At 46.3% G+C, this 24,343-nt stretch overlaps 1 protein-coding gene across 1 annotated transcript in view; it reads left to right on the top strand.

Annotated features, from left to right (window-relative positions):
• The window catches only part of AKAP13 (A-kinase anchoring protein 13), a 336,564-nt gene that overhangs the window by 284,953 nt on the left and 27,268 nt on the right, over positions 1–24,343 (top strand). Inside the window, 6 exon segments of the mRNA XM_019460188.2 lie at positions 13,623–13,690; positions 15,817–15,883; positions 20,227–20,362; positions 21,962–22,074; positions 22,680–22,832; positions 23,444–23,694. Of these exon segments, the coding sequence (XP_019315733.2) occupies positions 13,623–13,690; positions 15,817–15,883; positions 20,227–20,362; positions 21,962–22,074; positions 22,680–22,832; positions 23,444–23,694 (788 nt within the window).

The raw sequence follows: 24,343 nt of genomic DNA, 5'->3' as shown, positions 1-24,343 counted from the left end.
TCAGACAAGATAGTGACTAATTTAGACACCAAGAAACGCTTCTCAGACCATGGTATTTATGACGTTTCTTGTTCTCAGTCATTTCTGTGGAATACCCCAAGGGATTTGTTACCAAAAATAATTAACTTACTGAAATTTGCAACGTTTAAAAGCTCACTTGAGCAGATTCGGAACTACTGCAGAATTGACTTCCGCTCACTTGCTTTCTTGAAGAGACAGAGTGGAGTTAAGCCAGCACACAGCCCACAGCCCGGCTTGTCTGCACCACAGCTGTCGTGGCTTTCTGAATGACTAGCTTTACCATCACGTCCTTAGAAGAGGACTTTTGTCGATATATCCCAGATGTTGTCTGCAGCCCTATTGGTTCTACCGCCCTACTTTAAAAACAACACCACCTCCTGGGAGGAGCTCTTCTCGAAATCTTTATGCATCCTGTGGGCGGATCCCACACACGCTTAGGTCCTCCCCGACATGCGACTCACCAGGAAGTTGAGAGTTCCAGCGTTAGTGGTAAGCTTTATGTGAGCTCTGGGAAACGAGGGGCCACCACTGTCCACTCCCCCCTGCATGTTACTGTGGGGCCCAGGTTCTGTTAGGGCACTTCCCTAGGCCGTCAGCCGAACGTGTTCGGTTTTCTTGACACAGTCAGCTCCTTGGTACTGGGATATCTTGGTTACCTAGGGCAGCAGTCACCAAGCACTTTTTAGTATGTTCGTGCATCATTAAAACGTCTTTAGCCTAATCGCACAGGGTGTATATACGTGTGTGTGTGTGTGTGTGTGTGTATACACACACTAGTTTGTTTATTTTGAGAGAGAGAAAGTCCCAAGCAGACCCCATGCTGTGAGCACAGAGCTTGACACAGGGCTCAGTCTCATGAACTATGAGATCATGACCTGAGCCGAAATCAGGAGTCAGATTCTTGACCAGCTGTGCCACCCAGGCGCCCCCATGGTGTATATATTTAATGCAGGAATTACACACTTGTCCTATACCTTACTTCTAAAGGGCCCATTCTAGGAATAAGAGAAGTCAGATTTGCCATTGTCTTGTGTGCTGTTTAGGTATTCATCTTCTTAATAATACTCTTAGGTCAGTGAGTTCTTTGCAGGAATCTGTGTAAGTCCCTTTTTCATTTTATTTTAGTTGGAACCAAATATACTCTCTAAGCCCACTGCATCGAGCACCTGTGAATTTCCATTCACCACAGCGTGCTGAAAGTGAGCAGATGAGGACAGGAGCCTCTGTTACATCCCCAGCTTCTTTCAAGTGCTCTTAACCTCCAGGGCCCTCTCGGACATCTAAGCGCAACACAAAGGGCTGAGTGAGGCACCAGTACATCATCTGTTTATTAATTCTGTTTCTCTTTTAAGTCCATATAAATGAGAGCTGTAAAATCTCCCCTCCCCGTGCCCCAAAGAATCATTTTGTGTATCCCTCCTGCAAAGTGCCTTTTCTCCATTTGAGGGGCACTGGTCTCAGAGAAAAACAGAAAGACCTTGTATTTCTTGATTGACAGTATGAACTTCATATTCGAAGAACTTCATCAATGGAGGAGACTGAACACCTGCTTTCTGCTATAAAACAAAAATGTTCAATGCAATATATTAATAAATAATAAATAAGTGAAAACACTAAACTAATATATAACCGAGCCTGCAGAAAGGAAAATCCCTGAAGAAACTCCTAATCAGAGCAATGAAGAGCCTCCCTGTCAACCGAGGACAGGATGTGTAGTCTGAGGGCACAAGGTGGGAGCTGGAACTAAGACCCCCGAATGAAACCAGGAGCTTTAAAGGCTGCAACGTCCATACTGAAGGACCTAGAAAAACTCCACCCACTGGCCCTTCAGAAGCAGCAAGGAAACTTGCCTTCGCCCAGGGCTCTGGGTGAGAATTCTGCATTATATATGAATCTGGGGTCCAAATGCACACCATTCATACCTCAAACTAAGAAATTTTTCACAAGGTTTAATGAAATCCCAATCTGAGAATGATAAAAACACTAAGGAAGCTCAGCAGAAACAAATACAGAACTGAACCATAGGGTCACCAGTAAAACAGGCTTCCCACGGGAAGGAAAAAAGTCCTATAAAGCCGAAGCTGAGTTTAAGATTAAAAAATACACGGATAACACATGAGGAAGTGAACCACCATGAGGAAGTTAGCAAGTGCGTAGACAGGGGAAGATGTTGAGAATTATTAAAAAGTTAAAATGAATACAATTTCTAATGTAGGAACAGAACAGCGCAGCTAAGGCGTAGATGTGAAAAATAACAATAAAATTTCAGGAGTAGAAATAGCCTTGGAAGGATCTTTGTGGAGATTTTTCAGCTATTTCAGTGTCCCACATCATCAGTGGATTGTTCTGAATTCTGTTTGTTTATAAAGGAGGAAAATGACTTCCACTCTGTAACCTGTTGCAGTGAAAGGAGAGCTGGGTGAATATCCTAGAAACTTTTATGACTTCAGACTGAGTTTATTCTTTACATTTAACTGTCAGTAATTATGCATGTGAGTTCCTTATCTTAAGTGAAGTTCTTCAACAAAGACTGGTCACCTGAACTCTGCAAAACACGGCATTTGGTTTTGTGATTCATTCAGAAGCCTCCTGTCAACAAATATTTATTGAGCAGCAGTGTGTGTCAGGCACCTTTTGTCTTTTCGATTTGAGTATACTTGAGGTATAACACTGGAAATTGAAGGTGTGCAAACACGTGAATTTGATACATTTATATGTTGTAATGTGATTGCCACTGTTGCGATATTTAGCACCTCTGTCACATTACGTAATGTGCCTCCTTTCTAGCGGTTGGCTAGGGCTTGTGAGAAGAGTTCTCAAAGCGTCATAACCCTTGGTACCTACTCACTGAAACATGATTCGTAATGGGGGAAAAGGTAAAGACACTCGATATCCATCTGTAAAATGTCGTAGATTCATCAGATGGAATTTGGAGCTGGTACTAAAAAGGGTCAGCCAGCTCTTTCTGTAAGGGAACTGGCGGAAAGTGTGTGAGGCTTCGCAGGTCGGTCTTGTGGCCGCTCGGCTCTGGCCATGGTCAAGCCCTAAGTAGTGAACGTGGCCGTATTCCCGTGAGACTCTGCCCGCCAAGTGGATAGTTTGCCAGCCACTGGGGTAGCTCTGCAGACACAAACAGGCCTCCAAGACGCTTTGGTAAGTTGAAAAGGCGAGTAGAACTAGATGTATGATCTGAACTTACGGAAGACCAGTGAAACAACTAATGTTGATGTAAATACACAAGAATATTTAACAGGATATACCCCAAGCTGTTGACAGTTTAAAGGAAGAGACTAGGAGAGGAGAGATTAAGGGAGGCTTCAGGTTTTATTTTATACTCTTATTTAACTTTTTTTAATGACTGTACTTCTGTTATTTGTATGAGCAGAACCAGAATGCAAACCTTGGATCACTGATAATTTTAAAGGTTTTTCTGGTTGTCAGCTGGTCTCTGATGAAGGAGCAAAATATGTTGGTAGTGGATTCCAGAGCTCAGCAGACAAAGAGCAGAATGGTCACCAGAGAGCAGTCGCTTAACAGAAGACTGGAGAGGTGCCCTGTCACCACGATACTGACAGCAGCAGCTTGAGTAAGAACAACGTAGTTGGTTCTGCAGACTCTCAGTGCTGAGGTGTGAGGTGAAATATGATCAGAAGGTTTAGGGACAGAACCTGTGTGGAAAGGAAAACCTTTGTTGAAGACCCGGAGAACTTTTTGCCTTGTGCTCTAGGGAACGGTAAGGACCGTTGGTTTATGGCTGCAGTAGCGGGATGGCTCCGGCCGTGACTGGCTGCAGACACCTTTGTTCAGTGTAAATTTGGAACGGAAAGGTTGCCTGATTTATGTCCAGGACGTGTTTTGTCTTCTACTGTCCTTGGCTTTTGTGTCTGTGTTCTTTCTAGGTTACAGCAGTTGACTTTTATCCTCCTCGGCTACATTAATTCTTAGCCTCCGTGAGACTGTGATGACTCAGCTTAAACGTGCGGCTGGCGTAGGATCGATTTGTCAGATAGAAACATCTGCTGTAACGTAGGAGGGTGCACCTCTTTCGACCGCAGGCGCCCTAGACCCGTTTTTGGTTTCTTGATGCCTCTTCCTGTTAGACACGAATAGAACTTCTCTTTGCTGGGCTCCGTCCGTGAGGAAGCAGAGCTAGGCTTTCCTGGACTGTTGAGCTGCTCACACTGTCGGGAGAGCGTGTGCTACAATTTCTCCCGGAGAGGGGGACCTGGGACACGTCTTAGAAACGTCTGGGGCCCGAGGACCCCAGAGCAACCCATGAGGAAGAACTAAATGTAGGAGGAGACTCGTGGACTTAACTTATCAGCCACAAGTCCGTGTAGTAATTAGTTGAATAGACAGGGCAGTGGTTTTCAGGATGTTTTTTGTGGAACTGTTTTGGAAATTCTGCCACTTTTTGAATATATACGTGCATATATACCTCTTAGACTAATTTTAAACCTGCATTAAAAATCCACATGCTAGGGACGCCTGGGTGGCTCAGGCAGTTAAGCTTCAGACTTCGGCTCAGGTCACGATCTCACGGTTTGTGAGTTTGAGCCCCGCGTCGGGCTCTGCAGTAACAGTACAGAGCCTGCTTGGGATTTCTCTCTCTCTCCCTCCCTCCTTCCTCCCTCCCTCCTCCCTCCCTCCCTCCTCCCTCCCTCCTCCCTCCCTCCCTCCCTCCTCCCTCCCTCCCTCCTCCCTCCCTCCTCCCTCCCTCCCTCCTCCCTCCCTCCTCCCTCCCTCCTCCCTCTCTCCTCCCTCTCTCCTCCCTCCCTCCTCCCTCCCTCCTCCCTCTCTCCTCCCTCTCTCTCTGTCTCTCTCTCCCCCCCCACCTTCTCCCCCTCTCTCAAAATAAATCAACTTAAAAAACCACATGCTCAAAAGTATAACCAGATTTTAACATCAACATACTAACTTTAGCTATCAGCGTATCTGTTTACGTTTTTCTTTCTGTCTTTAACTGAAGAAGGTAACGTGATTGTGAAGGAAGCCATTTTTAAACTGCTAATATTTGAACCTGCTTACGTATATGAATGAAGATATCCTCTATATTATGTACACAAAACTAAATACAGGAATAAACTAGATGCCCAAGTAGTCATGTGAGTTTTACATATCCTAGGCACCTCTGATTTCTGACTTGGGGACCCATTAAAGCAGCTTCATTGTTCTCATTTATTGACTTCAGCGAGAGTGTTAAGATCGTAACTCAGTCTATCCTAAATATTTTACATTTTTGATGGCACATAATATGACAGTATTTCACTTAAGGCTTTTTAAAGTAGAAAACCAGTAAAACACCAGATTGGCTACTAGTTTTATGCTAACAGTGTTTATAATGGGATGGGACTTTCCTGGATTGAACCTCTTTGGTTTAACTTGTAAACTTTAGCATTAAGTCACCCGAGGAGTCTGTTTCTTCTGGAAACAAATTATTTCGTGGAGCCCAGTGTGTCATCGCTAGAATCTTCTCTGTTTGGAGGGAGAAGGAGCATCAGAATGTCCTCAGCCAGTGGCTCTTTGATTTCTGGCAGTTGCTTGATCTAACTGAAATGTCGTAAGTCATCTAGGCTCCACCTGCTCTGCAAAGACAAGGGGAAAGAATGATGTTTTTGAAGTTTAAATGGGAAGAATCAGACAGCAGAAAGGAGCAGTTTGATAGTTTCCCTCATGTGCACCTAAGCTCCAAAAATACATGTTTAACTTGCATACCGGCCCTCCTCAGAAACTTCGGAGCTCTGCACTCGGCTCCGGGAGAGTGTGGAAGTGGGCTCAGCGTTTGGTGGTGGCATTAAGATTTGTGTATGACAGTGTGCAGCCTGCCACTTAATTAAAAAGGGGGGGTGCGGATCAAGGCTTGAAAGCGGAGGAGCGATATGTGGTCATTTTCCCAAGGGAGCAGAAGTAATCTGCTGATTCTCTCCAGCTTCCTGAGAACAGAGCCTGCAGTGAACGTTCATGTGTGTGAAGCACCATCTGTTATCTTACCAGGAAGTGGAAAAGATGAGTAACTTGGGGACTCGGAATCCTCTCTCCCTTTTCTCCATCCCCTCCCGTGCTCAGGATCTTCCCAAGAACCTCAGGAAACGTAGCGTCGCTCCAGTCCGTCACTTCCCTCCCAGTCAGTAGCTTTCCTTTTTGGTCTAATATAACCCTCCTTGCTGACCCCTGCAGCCTCACCCCTGGGCACCTGCTTTGTCAGTTTTGAGTCGTGGTTCAGAAAGATCAGCCATGTCACCCATCGTAATGAAGGAGGATGGTGGCCGATACTGATGGGCTCCAGTGTTCCAGATGTCATCGGTCCCTTTAACATATCCCTCTGCATGCGTATACTAAGCGATTCAACAGGACAGCACGTTTTCAACATTATCACCTGCTTTTGACTCTGCTGAAATACACCCGGACCAGTCTGTAGTACATCCTAATTCTGGGTGAAAGCTTGAGTCCCTTTCCGTGGACTTGGGTGGAAGTGGTCCTCGTCATAGACACCAGAAACAGCAAGGAGCAAAGGCTCCATAATAGTTCTTTGCAACCTGCTTGTGGCGGGAAAAGAAGCAAGGACTAAAGCCTCCTGCCAGGACTGCTTCCAAGTAATTCCGTCCAGCAGAAACCTAGCAGGTCTTTTTTTCTCAGCCAAAATTCACCTCTCACTTTAACTTTAACAGGGAAAGGAAAGAGTGTGTTTCCAATTCTTACTTCTTCCACTCCATAAAGCTTCCCTTGAATCATCAGCTGTTCTTTCCAGCTGCCACAAATACTTTGGTCTTTGGAATGTGTGGTGGAATCCTTCGGAGTAAGGAATTCATTATGTTTGGGTTTCGGATCGTGTTAGTGGTTCTGTTTTATTTGCTTTAAACAGACGTAAGATGATCTTGAGATGATTGTTGATTTATTTTCTGTTGTGTTAGCAGCTTCTGAGTACTTTTGTGGTAGGTTGTTTCTCTTGATTAAAACAATAAACAAGTAGAGCAGCTGGAATCAGAGTAGGAGACATGAGGGTTCAGAATGCATGTGATGGTCAGATTTTTGCTTTGGATTTTATCCAGGAAGGCAGCTCTCTAGATACTGTTTTCTGGCATGGAGAGTTCATTGCTTGTGTGATATAGTAAAGGAAATTTATTGTTTAGGGAAAAAGAAGGTAAAAAGAAGAGCCTAAATCACAAAGTCAGTTCTTATTCAAGCAGAGCCCCGCATTCTGTTCCATTTTTGTTTACCAGTGTTCTTCTGAAAACTGCTGTTATGTGAGCCTCTCACCTGACATGATTTGGCTCTTTGTTGTGGCTTTCCTCTTGTTCTGTGCATCAGCTCTGTGGTTATTACACCGGCAAGGAAGAACGTTTTACATGCGTTGTAGCTAATAAGCTGCCATCAGTCCAGACCACGGTGTTTCACACTCCCCAAAGATTTGAAACAAACAAGTTGCAGAAAGCACTTTGGAGCATATATTTCTACATTGGTTCATACCTAAATAGTTTTGTTGTTGTTGCTGCTGTTGTTTTCATTGTTGCTTGTTTTGTTTTAGTTTTCTTGGTTAAAGTTGAGATGATAGGAGGAAGTTGCACATTTCTGTCCTTAAAAGTGACCCTTCAGCCTGCTCCTTGAGAAGGATCCAAGAATTTTCCCCCAGATCTGTGTCTGTAAGGCAGGACTCTAGCTTGTTCCCTGAGGATGATCAGTGGACTCAGGGTGGGAAGGTCCCTCACCTCAGAGCTCAGTTTAAGAAGGCCAATCCTTTAGGGGTGCCTGGGTGGCTCAGTCGCCTAAGCGTCGAACTTCAACTCGGGTTTCAGGCCCCGCATGGGGCTCTGTGCTGACAGCTCAGAGACTGGAGCCTGTTTCAGATTCTGTGTCTCCCTCTCTCTCTCTCTCTCCCCCTCCCCCACTCGTGTTCTGTCTGCCTCTGTCTCAAAAATAAAGAAACATTAAAAAAAAATTACAAAAAAAAAAAGGTGAATCCTTCCTGCCATAGCATTCCTGTGCCCAGGCCGTTCTGTGATTTCTGTTCCATTTGGCATGGCCATTGCTCTTACCCTTCTTTAAAGATGATTTTCTCAAGCTGGTCTCTCTGACAGATAGTTTTTGGTTTTTCTGCTGAAAGAAAAGCAACGTGTAGTATATAACAGTTCACCACAGACCTGTGGCGGTTGGTGACAGAGGTTAAAAAAAAAAAAAAAAAGTATCAACAGAGGATATTTCCCAGTTCTGTGGGTTTTCCTTCATATTCTTTTGTTTGATGCCTCTTGGTAGTGAAAAAAAAATTTTGTTCTGGTTGAAGGCTGGGCTGTTTGCATTTAAGTTCAGAGGAATCTAATTAGGAGTCAGCACTGTTCTCGTAAACCACCGTGCTGAGACCTTTTTTTTTTAATAACTTTGAAAAATGAAAGCATATTGCTTACTGCTCTTAGGAAGTCTTTTTTTTTTTTTTAATAAATAAATAAAAGGCCAAATAATTCTTTGATCTCCCTAACAACATGGTATGGTTTGTGGCAAAGAGCTTGACTCTATGAGATTTATCTTCGGCTCTTATGTTCTTGGTAATTGTCTGTTTTCCGAAACAGAGAGTAAGGTTTTAACCTCATGACTCTGGCTGATGTCAGTGGGCCAGAGTTTCTAAATCACCCCCACACACCACTAAAATGGGCTGTGAACTGAGTCCAGAACAACTTGGTAACAAGCTGAGTATTTTCCAAGTGGGAGCTTGAGTATGTTAGGCAGACGGCCCTGCATGAATTACTGATCGCTGAGCCTCGCCACCCTGTTACAGGGCACAGTAAAATATCAGCCAGGGTATGGGTTGGGGGGCCTGTCTCAACTAAGAAAGTGGGGGAAAGTCGTCTTCTAGATGTACATTCTATTACGGCTGCTCTTAGTTTCATCGGTTGGAATTGTCTTTTAAATCTCAAACACCGGCCTGAGAAGTTGAATATTGCTGAAGTCTGTTGAAAAGTGATGGCACCACCCCCCAAACCTCCCCCAAAATCGTCTTTGTTTCATTCTTTCGGGAGATGGACCTGATCAGGGAGAGAGGAACAGGCAGGGTGCAATTTGGAAACCAGGATGCTGATGGGTCACTTGTGGATCGGAATTAGTGGCCAGTCCTCAGGCACATCCCATCCTGTCTGTTGCCCAGAGATGCCAGAAACCTTACGGATTTTCATTAAACCAAAGAAGAAAATATACTTTTGTAACTGGAATGGAAGGTAGTGAAAGCTGATTGAAAATTGTTTTTACTTTTAGCACAACTATGATTGACTTTTTTTAAAGAATAAGGGAGTGTTTTCAAGGAAACTCCAGGAACTTTGAAGGATATTAAAATGTGTTAACACTAGGTTTGGGGGGCTTTGGGTTTTTAGATACTAGTACAAAATAGAACATCAACGATATAACAACACCTGTGGACTCACTGCTCAGATGAAAAATTAGTAACATTTTGTTATATTGCTTCAGATTCTCTCCCAGTTGTAAAGAAATAAACCAAGAAAGTTGAAAACTACCCCCCCCCCCCCCCCCCGCGTTTTTCCCTGCCTCATCTGGTGCCTCTTCCTCCCTCCCCAAGGATGGGCACTATCATGAATTCAGTGTGTATATAGTCTGTATTTCATCATTTTATCTTCTACGTCAACAACACTTAAGTCTTTGTAGTTTGCATACATGGTCCCACACACTATTCCTCATTCTGCAATTTGCTTTATTCTCCTCAACATTAGATCTGGGGGAGCCAGAACACTGAAGCAGCTTGAATCCAGATCGCTGACTTAGAGCTCTTGTATGGTGTTCCGTTTTATGAATCTCTCAAATCTGTCCCACTACTAAGTCACTTGGGTCATTTCTGATTTCTGTTATAAGCAGGAGTACACGGGACATCATCACCAGGCTGTCCACCAGGAAGGGAATTGCTAACTCATAAAGCGGGCACATTGTCAACTAGCTGCCAAATGACTCTTCCAAAGTGGAGATGCCAGTTTCCAGATACCAGGGCAGATGCTGAGCATTCCCACATCACTGTTTCCCACCTAGAATTGGCAGGCTTTTATTTTATCCATCCTGGTTGGATACGAAATGGTGTTTCTCTGTTGGCTTAGTTTGCGTTTCTCTGATTTCTGGAGAGGTCAGGCACCGTTTTGTGTGGTTAAGTTGCCTGTTCAGTCTGTACAGCTTTTCTTTCTGTGTCTTACTGTTTTGCTATGAGTCTTTTAATACTTTCAAGCTACTGTTATTGTGTGTGGCGGTACATTTAATCGTATTTCAAAATGCGTGGTTTTCCTCGTCTATAACATGGGCTTGTTAGTTTTCTTCGTCTGTGAACCCTTGCATGTTTTCTTTTGTCTGAGTGGAATGGAGTGAAGGAGAGGCTCTGTCTCCTACACAGGGCAGGGCCGGACTCATGGGATTAAAGAAGAGGTGTGCGAAACACTCAAGCTGAGCCAGGGATTTGTGAAAGACAGAGGAAAGATGGCCAGGGGAGCTCTGAAGCCTTTGTGTGAAGAGCCGGCGGCTCATCTAGGCCCTGGAGCTGGGTGGCCGCGTGCTCCCCGGCCTCTGCATGGCAGGCATCCCGAGTGAGGCTGGGGTGCGGGTGGGCGAATACATCTGTCTTGCTGGGAAAGGGCTGTGGGGCTTGGCCTCCACTGCCGTGTACGCTTCTTGCTGTGGGGCCGGCAGCGTGGAGCCCACCTGCCACCCTCTTGAGACACCTGGTGCTCCTGTGGGCCAGCAGCTGGGAACAGGGGTGTAAAAATTGTAAAACACAAAGCGAGACTCCCCCAGGGAGCTTTCTGTCCAGTGGACAAGTGTCTGGGACAGCACTGTGACAGAGGCAAGCACAGAGTGCCCCCAGTGCAGACGTGGGGACTCTCTCCTTCCCTGGGGGAGTCGGAGAGGACGTCGTAGAGCTGAGTCCTTCCAGCCCAGTAGGGGAAGGGACACAAGTACAAAACACCGTTTTCTATTCAGGGCCCACAGGCATGGCTGAACCTGGTTGAGGGGCTGGACATTCAAGCAATGCATGGCGGGTCCCATCAAGTCAAGCAAGAAATACGATCCTAAAGGTGACAGGGAGCCATTGAAGAGTTTTCGGGAGGTGAGAGGCAAAAAATTTAAATACAAATCAATAAAGACGTATGGTCCAGCCTACCTGTTGCCTCTTTGGCCCTTCCTGGAAGACCGTTGGCTGGAGAGGCGTAAAGTCTTGAGCCAAGCTTCCCTGGGGTCTAGATCCTAGGAATTGCATTGCATGATGGGAAGAAGGGCATAGCCACGTTGGCATCTCGGGAGTTAGGTGGATTTCTCTTCGTGATTCTGCTTTTTCTCTCAGTAGTAAAACAGCAACTTCTTTATCAAAATTGGTTATTTTCAAGTCTCAGAGAACTGGACAAATTAACAAGGGCCAGTGGTTTCCGGTTCTTTAGTGAAACATCCTCAGAGTGTTTTCTTTTACTGATTAGAATGAGTCATTCCCCAAGGGTCTTTCCGCAGTGACCTCTTTATGCCCAGAACGGGACATTGCTGAGAAATCCCGGCATTCCCGTTCAGGGGTCCGTAACCTCTCTTCCACTGCTGACTGGGGCAGCTTCCCCTGCTTACATGGAGATGCTCGCAGACCGTAGAAATGACAAGGAGCATGGCATCGAGGTCACTCCCTCGCAGTCTGCTCCCGGAGAAGGAACACAGCAGAGGCAAGAATACAGTTTTGACGGAGTTGAAACCTTCCAGGTTGTTCCTCTTGTTGATGCCTGTGTGAGCCTTCCCCAGGGGAGCCTCCCTTCCTGCTGCCATCGTCTCTTCTGGTCTGGTAACATCAGAAAGGTGGCCAGAGAATGTCCCATGGGGTAGAGTCGTAGAAGTTAGCTAGATGGGGGCCAGAGGCAGGCCTAGGAGTGAAAGGCCTAGAATACAGCCTCCTCCCCACTCCCCGACCATGACTGCAGACCGGTTCTAACTCTGACCCGTCCACCTCTGGACTTGCCCCCAGTAGCCTCTTGTGTGGTGGTCGCCTCTGTCCAGACTCCTCCAGTCAGGGCCCCTCCCTGACCGTGCTCTGAGGGGTGGTAATTAGTGGTAATTCAGGTAACGTAGAAGTTGAAATGTCACACTGCATGAACCTCGTGGGACAATTCAGTGGGATTTACTTTGGAAAATTATTCCCTTCTTTAGGAGATGTAACATGAAGAATCTTGTGGAATAACAGACTGAAGGAACTTAGGAAATGTGGACCCTCCTTTCTTTTGATAGATGGGGAAACTGAGGCCCTGAGAACAGACTAATTAACTAATTAGCAGAGCCACGGCCTGAATCAAATGTGGTTTCATAGCTGTTTTCCCTGTGCCCCTTTTAGTGTTAGTAAGTTGCTATTTCACATTCTGTAAAATGTATCAGGGCACTTGGTGTTTGGATAAAAGAGGCCTAGTAGGGTCTAAAGCAGACATTTACACGGGTGCCGTGAGCCAGGCACTGTGGTAGAGAGACTTACAGGCTCCACAGCACACAAGGGTCCCTGTCCCAGAGGAGCCCCTGGGGAGGAGAAAACCACAGGCGCCTCACAGTGCAGCGTGGCTGCTGGTACCGCGGGAGAGACCCCTGAACCAAGTAGGCGGTGCGGGCGCGACCGTCGAGGAAGGGCCTGTGGGAAGAGGCCGCTGGGGCCCGGGGTTCTGGCATCTGTGTCCCTGGGTCTTGTCCTCCCCGGCGCCTCTCCACTCTGCCCAGATCCACACGTCTGCGCTGCGAGAGCGTCTTGGCCCCCGGTGAGCGAGTTGACATGGGCAGGACCTGTGCTTCCTGCGTCAGCGTGTGAAGCGTTGCCTGCTGAATGGTGTCTGGTTGCTCTTGTCAGGGAGATGCTCTTGTCACCGGGTGTCCCCGCAGACAGGTCTCTGGCCCTCCTGGCACAGTTCTGTTCTGTGACTTCATAGCAGCAGTAAGAGCTGACAGTGACCCTGCTGAGGCACAGAGGACTGGGTTTTTACATCAGTGGCTTTGGAGCTAAGGGAATAAGAAAGAAGGGCTGAGGTTCCCGTCCTTGGCAGATGTGGACTCTGCCCGTCTTTCTGGAAGTCATCTCCCGCTTGCTCCTGGGTCGGGCAGGGCTCCCCACATGTGCCTGGGGGGTTCTGATGACCTTTCTTCTGCGTCGCCTGACTCGGGCTGGGTTGTGCAAAGCTCAGGGTGGTTAAGATCCCAAGTGGAAGCGTGTAAACAGGTGAACTCTCGGATCCACACTCTGCCTTTGACACAGCTGTACAGATTCCCCAGCTCCCGGCGAGGGGCTCTGCTGGTGGGTTTCTTTGTGCCTTAGACTTTCCGTGTCGACGGCAGATGCTTCTGCTTTTTGTTTCGGTAGCCTCTCCGCTTCCTGCCTGAGCGGCTCCACGCTTCTAGTTTCCACTAATCAGAAGTCTCATCTGCTGTCATTTCTCTTCCTCCAAATGACATCACATGCCTGCTTTCTGGAAGGGAACCACAGACTGTAGTTGCAGTCAGAGCCGGATTCTGACATGTGAGTGACTTCGCTTGGGAGTCCACAGGCTGCCGCGGCAGCGTGAAGTCAGACCCTGGGATATGTTTGCCCGAAGTCACCTTGAGCTTTGCTTGTTTTTCAGGTTGCGGTGCTTTCGTCCACAAAGGCTGCAGAGAGAGTCTGGCCTCCTGTGCAAAGGTCAAGATGAAGGTAAGGCATTTCTGAGCGGACCAGTCCTCGGGGTTGGGAGAGGCCAGGTTGTGGTTTTTGTGTATTGTGATCGTTTGATGCCAAGACTGAGACCAAAATAACCGAACTGTAGTTTGTCTTTAAAGCGATGGAGTCTCTTAGTTAACGCACTCGGGAGCCTGTGGGTTTCAGAACTCCCACGTTAACTACACATTTCTCCATGATGCGCATGTGTCTGGTGTTGTTACAGTGGTTTTCTTCTTAACCGTGTGTGCAGGCCTGCCTGGACGGTCACACACCTGGCTTCCTCCTGGTGCCATTCAGGGGCCTTGACCTCCCGAGGAGCCAAGGCGGGAGGGGAGGGGGTTAGGGTTTGGCACAGCCTGCCTGGCAGCACTTGAGTCCGCAGGGCCACAAAGGGGTTGGCTCTGGGCACATGACCCAAGAACAGGAAGTGCCAGGCATGCGGTAGCACCTGCTCTGGGAACGCGCACTGCACAATAATGGGTGCTGCCTGTCAGATGGCCCTTCAGGAGAGTGGGTGTGGGGCATACCCCTAGGTACCCTCTGTGGTTTCCGGTGTTCCGGCCACCCATAAATCAATGTCCTTTTGTTCCTTGTCCGAAGAGTGCCCTCCAGCTGCCGTCTACACAGACGCTCAGGATGCTGCCTCGGTCACCAGACATTTATCTAAGCGCAGTGGCCTCACGCTTGAGTGTGCGTTAGAGCCTGCTCAGGGACTTGTTAAAAGACCGCTCACTGTGGCCAGCTCCCAGAGCTGCCTGTTCTGGGGCAGGGCCCGGGAATTCGCATTTCCCGCAAGTTCCCAGATGATGCGGCTACCGCTAGTCTGAACTAGTGTAAAAATGATAGGCTTCTGAACCCCAGATCTTATCAGGCCATGGACATAAATTTGTTTGGCTCTTAAAGTAATGTTTTGTTTTTGTTTTTTGGTTAATGCAGTTATTAAAAAAATCGCATTTCATATCAATTTGGATTTCTGATTTCTCCTTAAAGAATTGGAAGATCTCACAACCCTGGTTGTTTCCTCTTACCCAGAATTACCGATTTTCACCTTGCTTGTTTTCCTTTTCTCCGTAGTATTTACCACCTTCTCAGGGTCTGTGCTTAACAGCTTGTATTATTTATTACATTGATTTTACATGGTCTGCACTCCCCAGCCCCCCACTAGAACGTACGCCCCAGACTTGCCGAGCAGTCTGAGGTCAGGAATGTTTGATCTGTTGATTGATCCTAAGCATCCAGAATGGTATCTGTCTTCTGGGTTTCCTAAATGCTGGGAAGATGGACGGGAAGTGGTAACGCACTGGGGCCCCAGTGGCTGCCATGCCCTCCACAGGATGTGTAGATTCCCTCTCCTCCCACTTGTCTCTGTCGTTCGCTGCCTGCCCGGCCCCACAGGCATGGAGTTTGTGATCTCTGACAAGACAGCGCTGCTGGGAATGTACTAGGTTCTCATGATGGAAATGTAGCATCTCCCCTAGAAGAGAACACAGCCTAAAAGTGGGGGGGAGGGGGCCTTTTTAAATTTGGAAACCACCTGCTTCCACTAATGATTTCTGTCAGGGTAATTGGTGTAGTCTGTAATTTCTCACTTAAAGTGTTTCTGTCAGATGCTACAACAAAAATTAGTGCTTCACCTGAGAACTATTCGGTACCTTGTTAATGCTGGCCACTGGAGAAAGAGAAAAAGGCACAGAAGCTGGCTTAGGGAACCCGCATTCTAGTGGGGAAGATGGTGAGTGGGCTGTGGCCGTAAATGGGGGAGAATCTCCATGGAGGCCTGTGCAGGATTCTCAGGGGCTTCCAGCCACCGCCTTGGGAGAGGAGGAGAAAGAAGGTGATGCTGGCTTCACTGAGGAGGTAGTTCTCGCCTGGTCTTGAATAGAAGACTGTCCCGTGGCGAAGGCACAAGGGCGTTCCGGGCAGGAGAGGCAGCCTTTGTGGGGCCATGGCACTTGGTGGGTTCAGAAGAGAGCCAGTGGGGTGACGGGCGGGATGCTGTGGCCCGTTGGCCAGGAGCCAGGCTGGCTCTCTCTCTGCCCTAGGCTTCTTGAAGTCTACAGAAAAGAAGTTGTGGACACAGCCTTCATCTACTTATTTATTTCCTTTTCCTCTTCGTCCAGCAGCCCAAGGGGACCCTGCAGGCACATGACACGTCTTCGCTGCCCACGGTCATCATGAGAAGCAAGCGTAAGTAACTCCGCCCTCCTCTCTTCCAGCTTTTTGACTCTCTGGTTCAGGACTTAAACATACTTTTGTAGTAATTCATTTGTTACTCTTAATCAAGATTTGAGTATTTATTTCATGTTAAGTTAGAGAAGGCTCCAGGTTCATTGACCACAAGCTTAACGTTCTGCCATCTGGCTGTCTTAGAAGGCTCTAGAAGGGTGTGTGTACTTGCTTAAAAGGCAGCCCTGTGTCCGTGTGTTTAAGCAGGTGACCCCGTGCCTCTCGAAATTCCTCTTCCGAGGGTCGACGCTTGTTTTTAGGGCCTCACAGTTGCACAAAGAAAATGAGATCTTGCTGATTGAACTTCTTAGTTCATACACTGTGAAGTTAAGTAAATCATTCTCTTTTTTCCCCAATGACTTCAGGTGGTACAGAAAACTGCGTAAATGACACTGTTCCATCCACATCATGCTGCCTTCACCAGTGTGTGCAAGGCTCCACTTTGGTTTTACTTCACGTTCTCCCTTTTTCGCTGTCCACTCCCTCATGCCTTTCCCTCCTTAGCACCCACTGTAGTTATTTAACACATCTCTTTCCACTCAGCTCCGTTGTCACACGTATGTCTGTCTCTGAAAATGTCTCTTACTGTTTCACGTGTCGAATTTATGTTACATAGGACCTACGCTTATTCATCCTTTTTTTCCCCCATCTATCACTTTGAGATCTGTGCGTGTTGTTAAGTGTCAGCTGTTGCAGACTGCAGGCTGTGTTCTTTCACAGACCTGCTCCCCACTTTCATTATCAGTCCCCCCTCCCCGCCGAAATCACCACAAGTGACACAGTTCTGAGTATCATCTTAATTGGCCCCTACAGACACCTGTGTGGGGCTTACCCCAAGGCAGTGTTTCTCAAAGTGTAGTTCCTGGATCCATCGGAAGTGCGAGTTCCTGGGCCCCGCCCAGACCTACTAAATCCGAAATTCCAGGGGTGGCGCCCAGGGCGGTGCTCCAGGCCCTCCAGGTGAGGCTGGTGCCCTGGCCTGAGAACCAGTGTCGCTCGCCTGGTTGCTCTGAATTCTTCCAGGAGATGGGGAATTCCCTTTAGGGAGATCAAGGCTGCTGGCTGCCCATCTCTGCGAGTAGATTTCTGGAAGAGAAGTTTCGCCAGACCGACAACCACTTTTGTCGGTGATCCAGCCTATTCCAGCACCTTTTACCAGTCTCATCTTCCTTAACTTTTTTTCCGGGACATTATCCCTCACTTCAGAAATCTGTTTGCTTCCATATCAGATAAAATGACATCTTTTTTTCTTTTTAACATCTTTTTTTTTTTTTAAGGCTACCTGTCTTATGCCAGGTTGTGTGTGTTACCTCTGACCCCCACATGTATTTTTATTCCTGTGTTACCACCCCACCCCCCCAATGAGTGTGGTGTAAGAGTACAGATAGTGGATTCAAGTCGTGTGGGTCGGAGCCAAGCGCTGCCTCTTAATAGCCATGTGACCTTAGACATTTACTGCATCCGCACTCCGTCCGTCATCGAAACGAATGACGGCAGTTTCAGTGGGTGGTCGACAGGTTTAAACGAGACCAAACCTATAAAGTACTTAATGGTAGGCCTCCTTAAGTGTTAGTTTTGGCTACTGTCCCCATCACCACAAAGAAGGAAACTGAGGCTCAGAGATACTAAGTCACTTAACCTGAGTGGAGTAGGGATCGGTTTCAAAGAAGGGAAATTATAACTTTCACTACCGCTCCCATGCTGTCCTTTGAAAACAAAATTGTTCTGGGGCGCCTGGGTGGCTCAGTCGGTTAAGCATCCGACTTTGGCTCAGGTCATGATCTCGCGGTTTGTGAGTTCAAGCCCCGCGTTGGGCTCCGTGCGCACAGCCTGGAGCCTGCTTTGGATTCTGTGTCTCCCTCTCTCTGTGCTCCTCCCCTGCTTGCACTCTGTCTCTGTCTCTCTCTCTCAAAAATAAGTAAACATTAGAAAAAAAAAATTTTTTTTTAAATAAAGTTGTTCTTGGGGTGCCTGGATGGCTCAGTCAGTGCAAGTCTTGATTTCGGGGTTGTTCGGAGTTCGAGTCCCATATTGGGTGTAGAGGTTATATAAAAAAAATTTTTTTTAGTTTAAAAAAAAGAAACAAAGTTGTTCTTTATCACTTTTAGGGTCCTGCGTAGCATGACCTCACTCAGCCTCTCCAACTCTTTCTACTGATTCTTTATATACATCTTCTTCCTTTCTCTTCTACCGGTTCCCTCCTTTCCACATTCATACGACATGATTATTTCCGCTGCTTCCTTCACACAGCTCTCTCCTCATCAGTGTCCTGTCTTCCTTCTGGCCCATCCACATCCTTCCCACTCTTGAGGAACCGGTGTTGGTTCCTCCATCAGATTCTGTCCACTCGCTGACATCCCTCCCGCCGCACCGAGGCTGTGCCCTGGGCCCTTGAACACTTGGGCATAGAGCCCCCTCTCTGTTGGGGCAGGGCCCACATCTCCGTCCTTGTGTGCTTCCTGCAGGAGGGGTCTGGTTGTGTGCAAGTGTAGCATGTTTCTGGTGTTTTATTATGTCACCTTCTTCTAAATAGAATTTGAGTTGGAAATTAATGGTTTTTATTAATTCTGATGAAATCAAAAACATCCTGAAATACCGTGAAGTCATAACAGCTGCCCCAGTACAATTTCCTCTAGTTCTTGGCACTCCTGGGGACAGACAGATGATGCAGCTCGCATCTGGGACAGGAGCTGTTACCAGGGAGAAATCACTTGTTAACCCAAATGCTGGTGTGTCCAGTTGAACATGAAATCAGAGCTCTGCTTTCCTCTCTGGTCACATTCAGGAGAAATACGCACTCTGAGAAGAACCTACTGTGTGACCTTAAACATATGTTGCATCTCACCCAGCTGTAAATTAAAAGAATTGGTCAAAATCTGTGTTCTCAAACAGCAAAAGCATCACTCAGGGAGCTCGTAAAACGTGTGGACGCCACAGTGCCCGCCCCAAGGGTGGACAGGGCAGGGAATTCGCCCGTCTGACAAGCACCTCAGAGCTGCTGGGGAGGCACCCCCAAAAAGCACTGACCTCCCAGCCCTGCGGTTCCTTTTATCCCGAAAATTCTTTCAATTTTGTTTTATTTCCTTTTGAATTATTCTGTTTTCCTCTGAATTGAATTCAATTTCATTTGAATTTATTTTCCTTTGAATTACTTTCTCGGTTTGAATGCACTGTTATCACACGATTCTTTATCCCTGTTGCCTAATCTCCATCCCACCCACATGAAACCACTCTTCTTAGTTTTATATATTTATCTTCTTCAACTTTTTTTATTAAAGCCAACACCAATTTGGGTTATTAATTTTTCTTTTTTTCTCCTTTAATAATTTGGATGAATCTTTTAAAAAAAATTTTTTTTAACATTTATTCACTTTTAAGAGAGAGCACGAGCGAGGGAGGAACAGAAAGAGAGGGGGACACAGAATCCGAAGCAGGCTCCAGGCTCCAAGCTGTCAGCACAGAGACCAATGTGGGGCTCGAACTCACAAACCGTGAGATCATGACCTGAGCTGATGTTGGACACTTAACCAACTGAACCACCCAGGCACCCTCATTTTTCTCTTTTTTTATTTTTCAAAAAAAAAATATTTTTAATGTTTATTTATTTTTGAGAGACAGAGACAGAGTGTGACTGGGGCAGGGGCAGAGAGAGAGAGAAAGACACAGAATCCAAAGCAGGCTCCAGGCTCTGAGCTGTCAGCACAGAGCCCGGTGCAGGACTTGAACTCACAAGCTGTGAGATCATGACCCGAGCCGAAGTCGGACGCTTAACCGACTGAGCCACCCAGGTGCCCCTTTTTGTTTTTTTTTTTAAACATGAGAGTCTGTTGTGTAACTTTGTTTTGCACCTTGATTTTCCCTCCATTGCAATGTTATCTTGGAGATCTGTGTTGGTTCATGGCGACTGTCCTCATTTTTTCAAAACGACATAGTATTCCAGTATGTGACATGCCATCATTTATTAATCAATCTTCTCTTGATACTCGTTTTTGTCTTTTGTAGTATTTTGCTTTGATCACTAGCGTCGCATTGAATAACTTTGGACATATGTCGTTTCAAGCATCACACGTGCATCTTGCAGAATAAGCGTGCCCTGAATTGGAATTACTGGATCAAGGGGTATAGGCATTTGCAGCTTCACTAGGTGTTGCCCGACCATCCTCTGTAGAGTTTCTGTACGCACTTACACTCCCAGGGCAAATCTAACCTGGAGACGTTTGCTTCTGTTTGGCATTTGTCAGAGGAGTCCGCCCTGGTGAGCTTGGAAACGTGTGCTTCAGTCTGTGCCCTCTCTTCCTTCACAGCCTCCCAGCCCAAGGAGCGCCCCCGATCCGCGGTCCTCCTGGTGGAGGAAACCACTGCCGTCCCCATGTTTGCCAGCAGACGGTCGCAGCAGAGTGTTTCACTCTCCAAAAGTGTCTCCATACAGAACATTGCTGGGTAAGTGGGGGTTTAAACACAGCTCGCTTGACATCTAGGCGACAAGAGTGTAATAAAATAATCCTATAATTTGACAAAAAGATTCTCATCAGAAAAAAAAATTGTGTAGGGGCGCCTGGGTGGCTCAGTCGGTTGAGCGTCCGACTTAGGCTCAGGTCACGATCTCGCGGTCCGTGAGTTCGAGCCCCGCGTCGGGCTCTGTCCTGACCACTCAGAGCCTGGAGCCTGTTTCAGATTCTGTGTCTCCCTCTCTCTCTGACCCTCCCTCATTCATGCTCTGTCTCTTTCTGTCTCAAAAATAAATAAACGTTAAAAGAAAAAAAATTGTGTAAAGTTAATGACTTGGTGCACATCCAGGTGTACAGACAAGGAGAGTGGGGATTACGTTTTGAGGCACTGTCCTGACTGCCATTTTGTGACAAGGATCCCCTGTCAGCCAGGTTGTCCTATGCTTTGTGCACAGTCAGCCTCGCTTTTAAGGATCCCTAGTTATAAAGGGCTGGTTTTTAGATTAAAATAAGAAGTGGAAACGGGGGAAATGACTTGTTTCTGAATTTTGTCTGGTAATCACTTAAATTTTCAGATGTTACACTTGCGTGTTGGTCCATTGAACCTGGTGTTTTTGCTTCTCTTTAAATCTCTTTTCTGTCCTTGCATCTGGACTCTTAAGTCCGTTCCATGGAAGTGAATAATGGGCCAGTTATGACTGTTAGGTCCCCACTCACTCATTTGCACTAAGTTCCTTTTGTGGTCCCTGCAAAAGTTGCTGTGGCCCCCGACTGTGCAAGCCCTGGCTGTCACGGGGTTAGCACAGGACTGATTGTGATATTATTGGCTGCTTTGGGATAAGACTCCTGCCTTCACATCAAGTAAAGAAATCCTCTCAAATGTAGGACTCAAAACATATCTTGCACCTCTCTTAACCTAGGCTAGAGTAAAATTCTTAACTAAAGGATACAAATCTTCTTTTGTCTCTATTTCCTAACCTCTGTGCTGGCAAGTGTTTCCTCGCTAAAAAAAATGTTCCAGGTATTTTTATTTTGTTTTGTCTTTGTAGTGTTGTTCTTCAAAGGCCTTCCTTTCAGAGTTGTTACAGATCAAAACTTGTTTGCATTATGACTTTAAAAAATTATTCTTTGAATAAAATGTAAACTTTTAAATGACTCTGGCCTGCTTTCGTGTCCTACTGCAATCATTTAGTCCAAAGAATACAGTTTATTAGAAGTGCTGATTAAATAAGTGTGATTATTTAAGGAACAAGGAGAGAGTGCAGTGGTTACACAGTGAGTTTCAGATAGAGAAATTTCTTGTGTAATGTGTATAGAGTTTAAAGGAGGAGCGTTCTCCCCGCTCTACCTATCATTTAGAAAAAAAAAAAAAAAAGGCCCGTAAGTTCAAGTTTGCAATGCTGTTAAGTGCTTCTGACCTTCCTTAGTAGTGTTGCATGTGGCTGGGTTCCTGACGTAAGTAATTTGTCTTCTAATCATTGTGGTGCTTGCGGCCACCTATCATTTTAGAGTTTTTCAGGTACTCCTTTAAGAATGCAGGCCGTGGCTTATCAAAACATGTTTGCCAGTGTGTGCTTCTTTTTGTCCCCAGAGTCGGCAATGATGAGAACATATCAAACACCTGGAAGTTCCTGTCTCATTCGACAGACTCACTAAATAAAATCAGCAAGGTCAATGAGTCGACAGAATCACTTACTGATGAGGGTAAGAGGAAGTTACGGCTGTGTCTTATGCATCTGTGGGGACCGTGTGCCATTCCCTGAATGCAAGTGTTAATGGAATAGCAGTTCCTGCCTCTTCCTTGCTCCTGTGAGGAGTCTCTGAGTTGTCTCGGAATCACCACATGCTTTGTAACGAACTGGTAATCAGGCTTACCAGTTGTTAGATAGTTGTCCATTTGAGGGATGTCGTTGATTTAATGTGCTTGTACTCTAGTACCAGCACTTTCTCTTCCCCTAGACTTTCATACACCGTCAGTTGGTAGCTCTCTCAGCAGGTTATGAGCCTACTCTCTTAAACGAGTGAAGTTAACCAGGTCCCTTCCAATTCCTGCTTCACCTGGGAATCATGTCTCAGTCACATCAAATATATGGGATATTTATCACGCTTAGCCAGAATCTTGACTGTAGAGTGTCTCAGTCCCAAACAGGAAATGATTCTTTTCTAGCCCTGGAATATGCGTTCTATAAGTATCCTGTGTGTTAATGCAGTGTTTGTGTCTTACAAAGTTACCACCCAGGGAAGTCCAGTGTAAGCTTTCCAGAGCTCACAGACCCAAGATTCTGATACTGATCTTTTGATACTTTGAGGAGTAGGTACAGACATGAATGAAGGACAGCTGATGGGGGACTTTGAGATGGAATCCAAGCAGCTAGAAGCAGAGTCCTGGAGTCGAATAGTGGACAGCAAGTTTCTGAAACAGCAAAAGAAAGATGTGGTCAAACGGCAAGAAGTGATTTACGGTGAGACCCTCCAATCGCTCTGCAAATATTTGGTTCGCATTGTGCAGCACTTTTAATCCGGTGAATCCCTGGACTGGATGGAAAGCCAGTTTTCAAGTACTTAGCATGTCAAAGATACTCTTTAAAAACTTTGGGGCCTAGAGGCATGATCTTATTTCTGTCCTTCTCTTTCTCTTTAAAATTATTTCCTTTAATTTTATTGAACATTCTGTTTAATATGAGTGCTTATTTGTGCAACGGCCCCAGATAGAGATCGCTTGTGACAGTACAGTTTGAGTCCTTAGCTACACTAGAAACCAAGCACAAGTTTTCTAGGAAACGGGATGCAGTAATTATGAAAGGCTCTGAATCCTAGAAAGACCACTTGGGAAACCACCATTTAAGAGTGATGGAATCCAGTATGCTGTCAGAAGAGTGTTCGGCCACGTGCAATATGGAGGAGTAAGAGGGAAGCTCTTTAGGGGAAGGACAGCTATGGACCCAGTTTTTAAGTTTTAATTGGGCTCTAAACAGCCTTCAGCCTAAAGTGGGCTCCCAGTAGCAGCGGGTGACCTTTGAAGGAGAATCCTTCAAAAGAATATTCCTGACCGTCCAGCTTTGTCCTCCCTCAGAGTTGATGCAGACAGAGCTGCACCACGTCCGGACGCTCAAGATCATGAGCGACGTGTACAGCCGGGGGATGATGACCGAGCTGCTCTTTGAGCAGCAGATGGTGGAGAAGCTGTTCCCCTGTTTGGACGAGCTGATCAGTATCCATAGCCAGTTCTTCCAGAGGATCCTGGAGCGGAAGAAGGAATCTCTGGTGGATAAAAGTGAGAAGAACTTTCTCATCAAGAGGATGGGGGACGTGCTTGTAAATCAGGTGAGCCACAGGAAGGATCTTTCCCACACAGTGGGGGAAATGTGAAGCTTCGGGGCTCAGTAGGCATGTATTTACATCGTGGCTGTACTGTTATCTTTGTAAGCATACACAAATTATTGAATGTCTCTGAGCCTCACTTTCCTGTTCCGTAAACAAGGACAGATTTTCTCTCCTAATGCTGTTTTTTAAAATTAAATGCATACAGGGACGCCTGGGTGGCTCAGTCAGTTAAGCATCCAACTTCGGCTCACAGTTTGTGAGTTTAAGCCCTGCATCGGGCTCTGTGCTGACAGCCCAGTGCTTGGAGCCTGCTTTCAGATTCTGTGTCTCCCTCTCTCTGCCCCTCCTGAACTTTCACTCGGTCTCTCTCTCTCTCTCTCTCTCTCTCTCTCTCTCTCAAAAATAAACAAACATTAAAAAAGAAAAAAAAATAAATATTAAAAAAATTAAAATTAAATGCATACATAATCTATGTGATAGATAGTAAAAGCCCGTGTTTCTTCTTCAGCATCCGTACCATCATCAGAAACAGTGTAGTTTAAGAAATCAAAAGCTAGAGGGGCGCCTGGGGCGGCTCAGTCGGTTGAGCGTCCGACTTCGACTCAGGTCATGATCTCACGGTTTGTGAGTTTAAGCCCTGCATCGGGCT

The sequence above is a fragment of the Panthera pardus genome, unplaced genomic scaffold (genome assembly GCF_024362965.1).
Source record: "Panthera pardus isolate Hobbes unplaced genomic scaffold, ASM2436296v1 HiC_scaffold_24, whole genome shotgun sequence".
In the NCBI taxonomy this organism is placed as follows: domain Eukaryota; kingdom Metazoa; phylum Chordata; class Mammalia; order Carnivora; family Felidae; genus Panthera; species Panthera pardus.
Note: the sequence above shows the minus strand (reverse complement) of the source record. Positions and strands in the feature narration are given on the sequence as shown.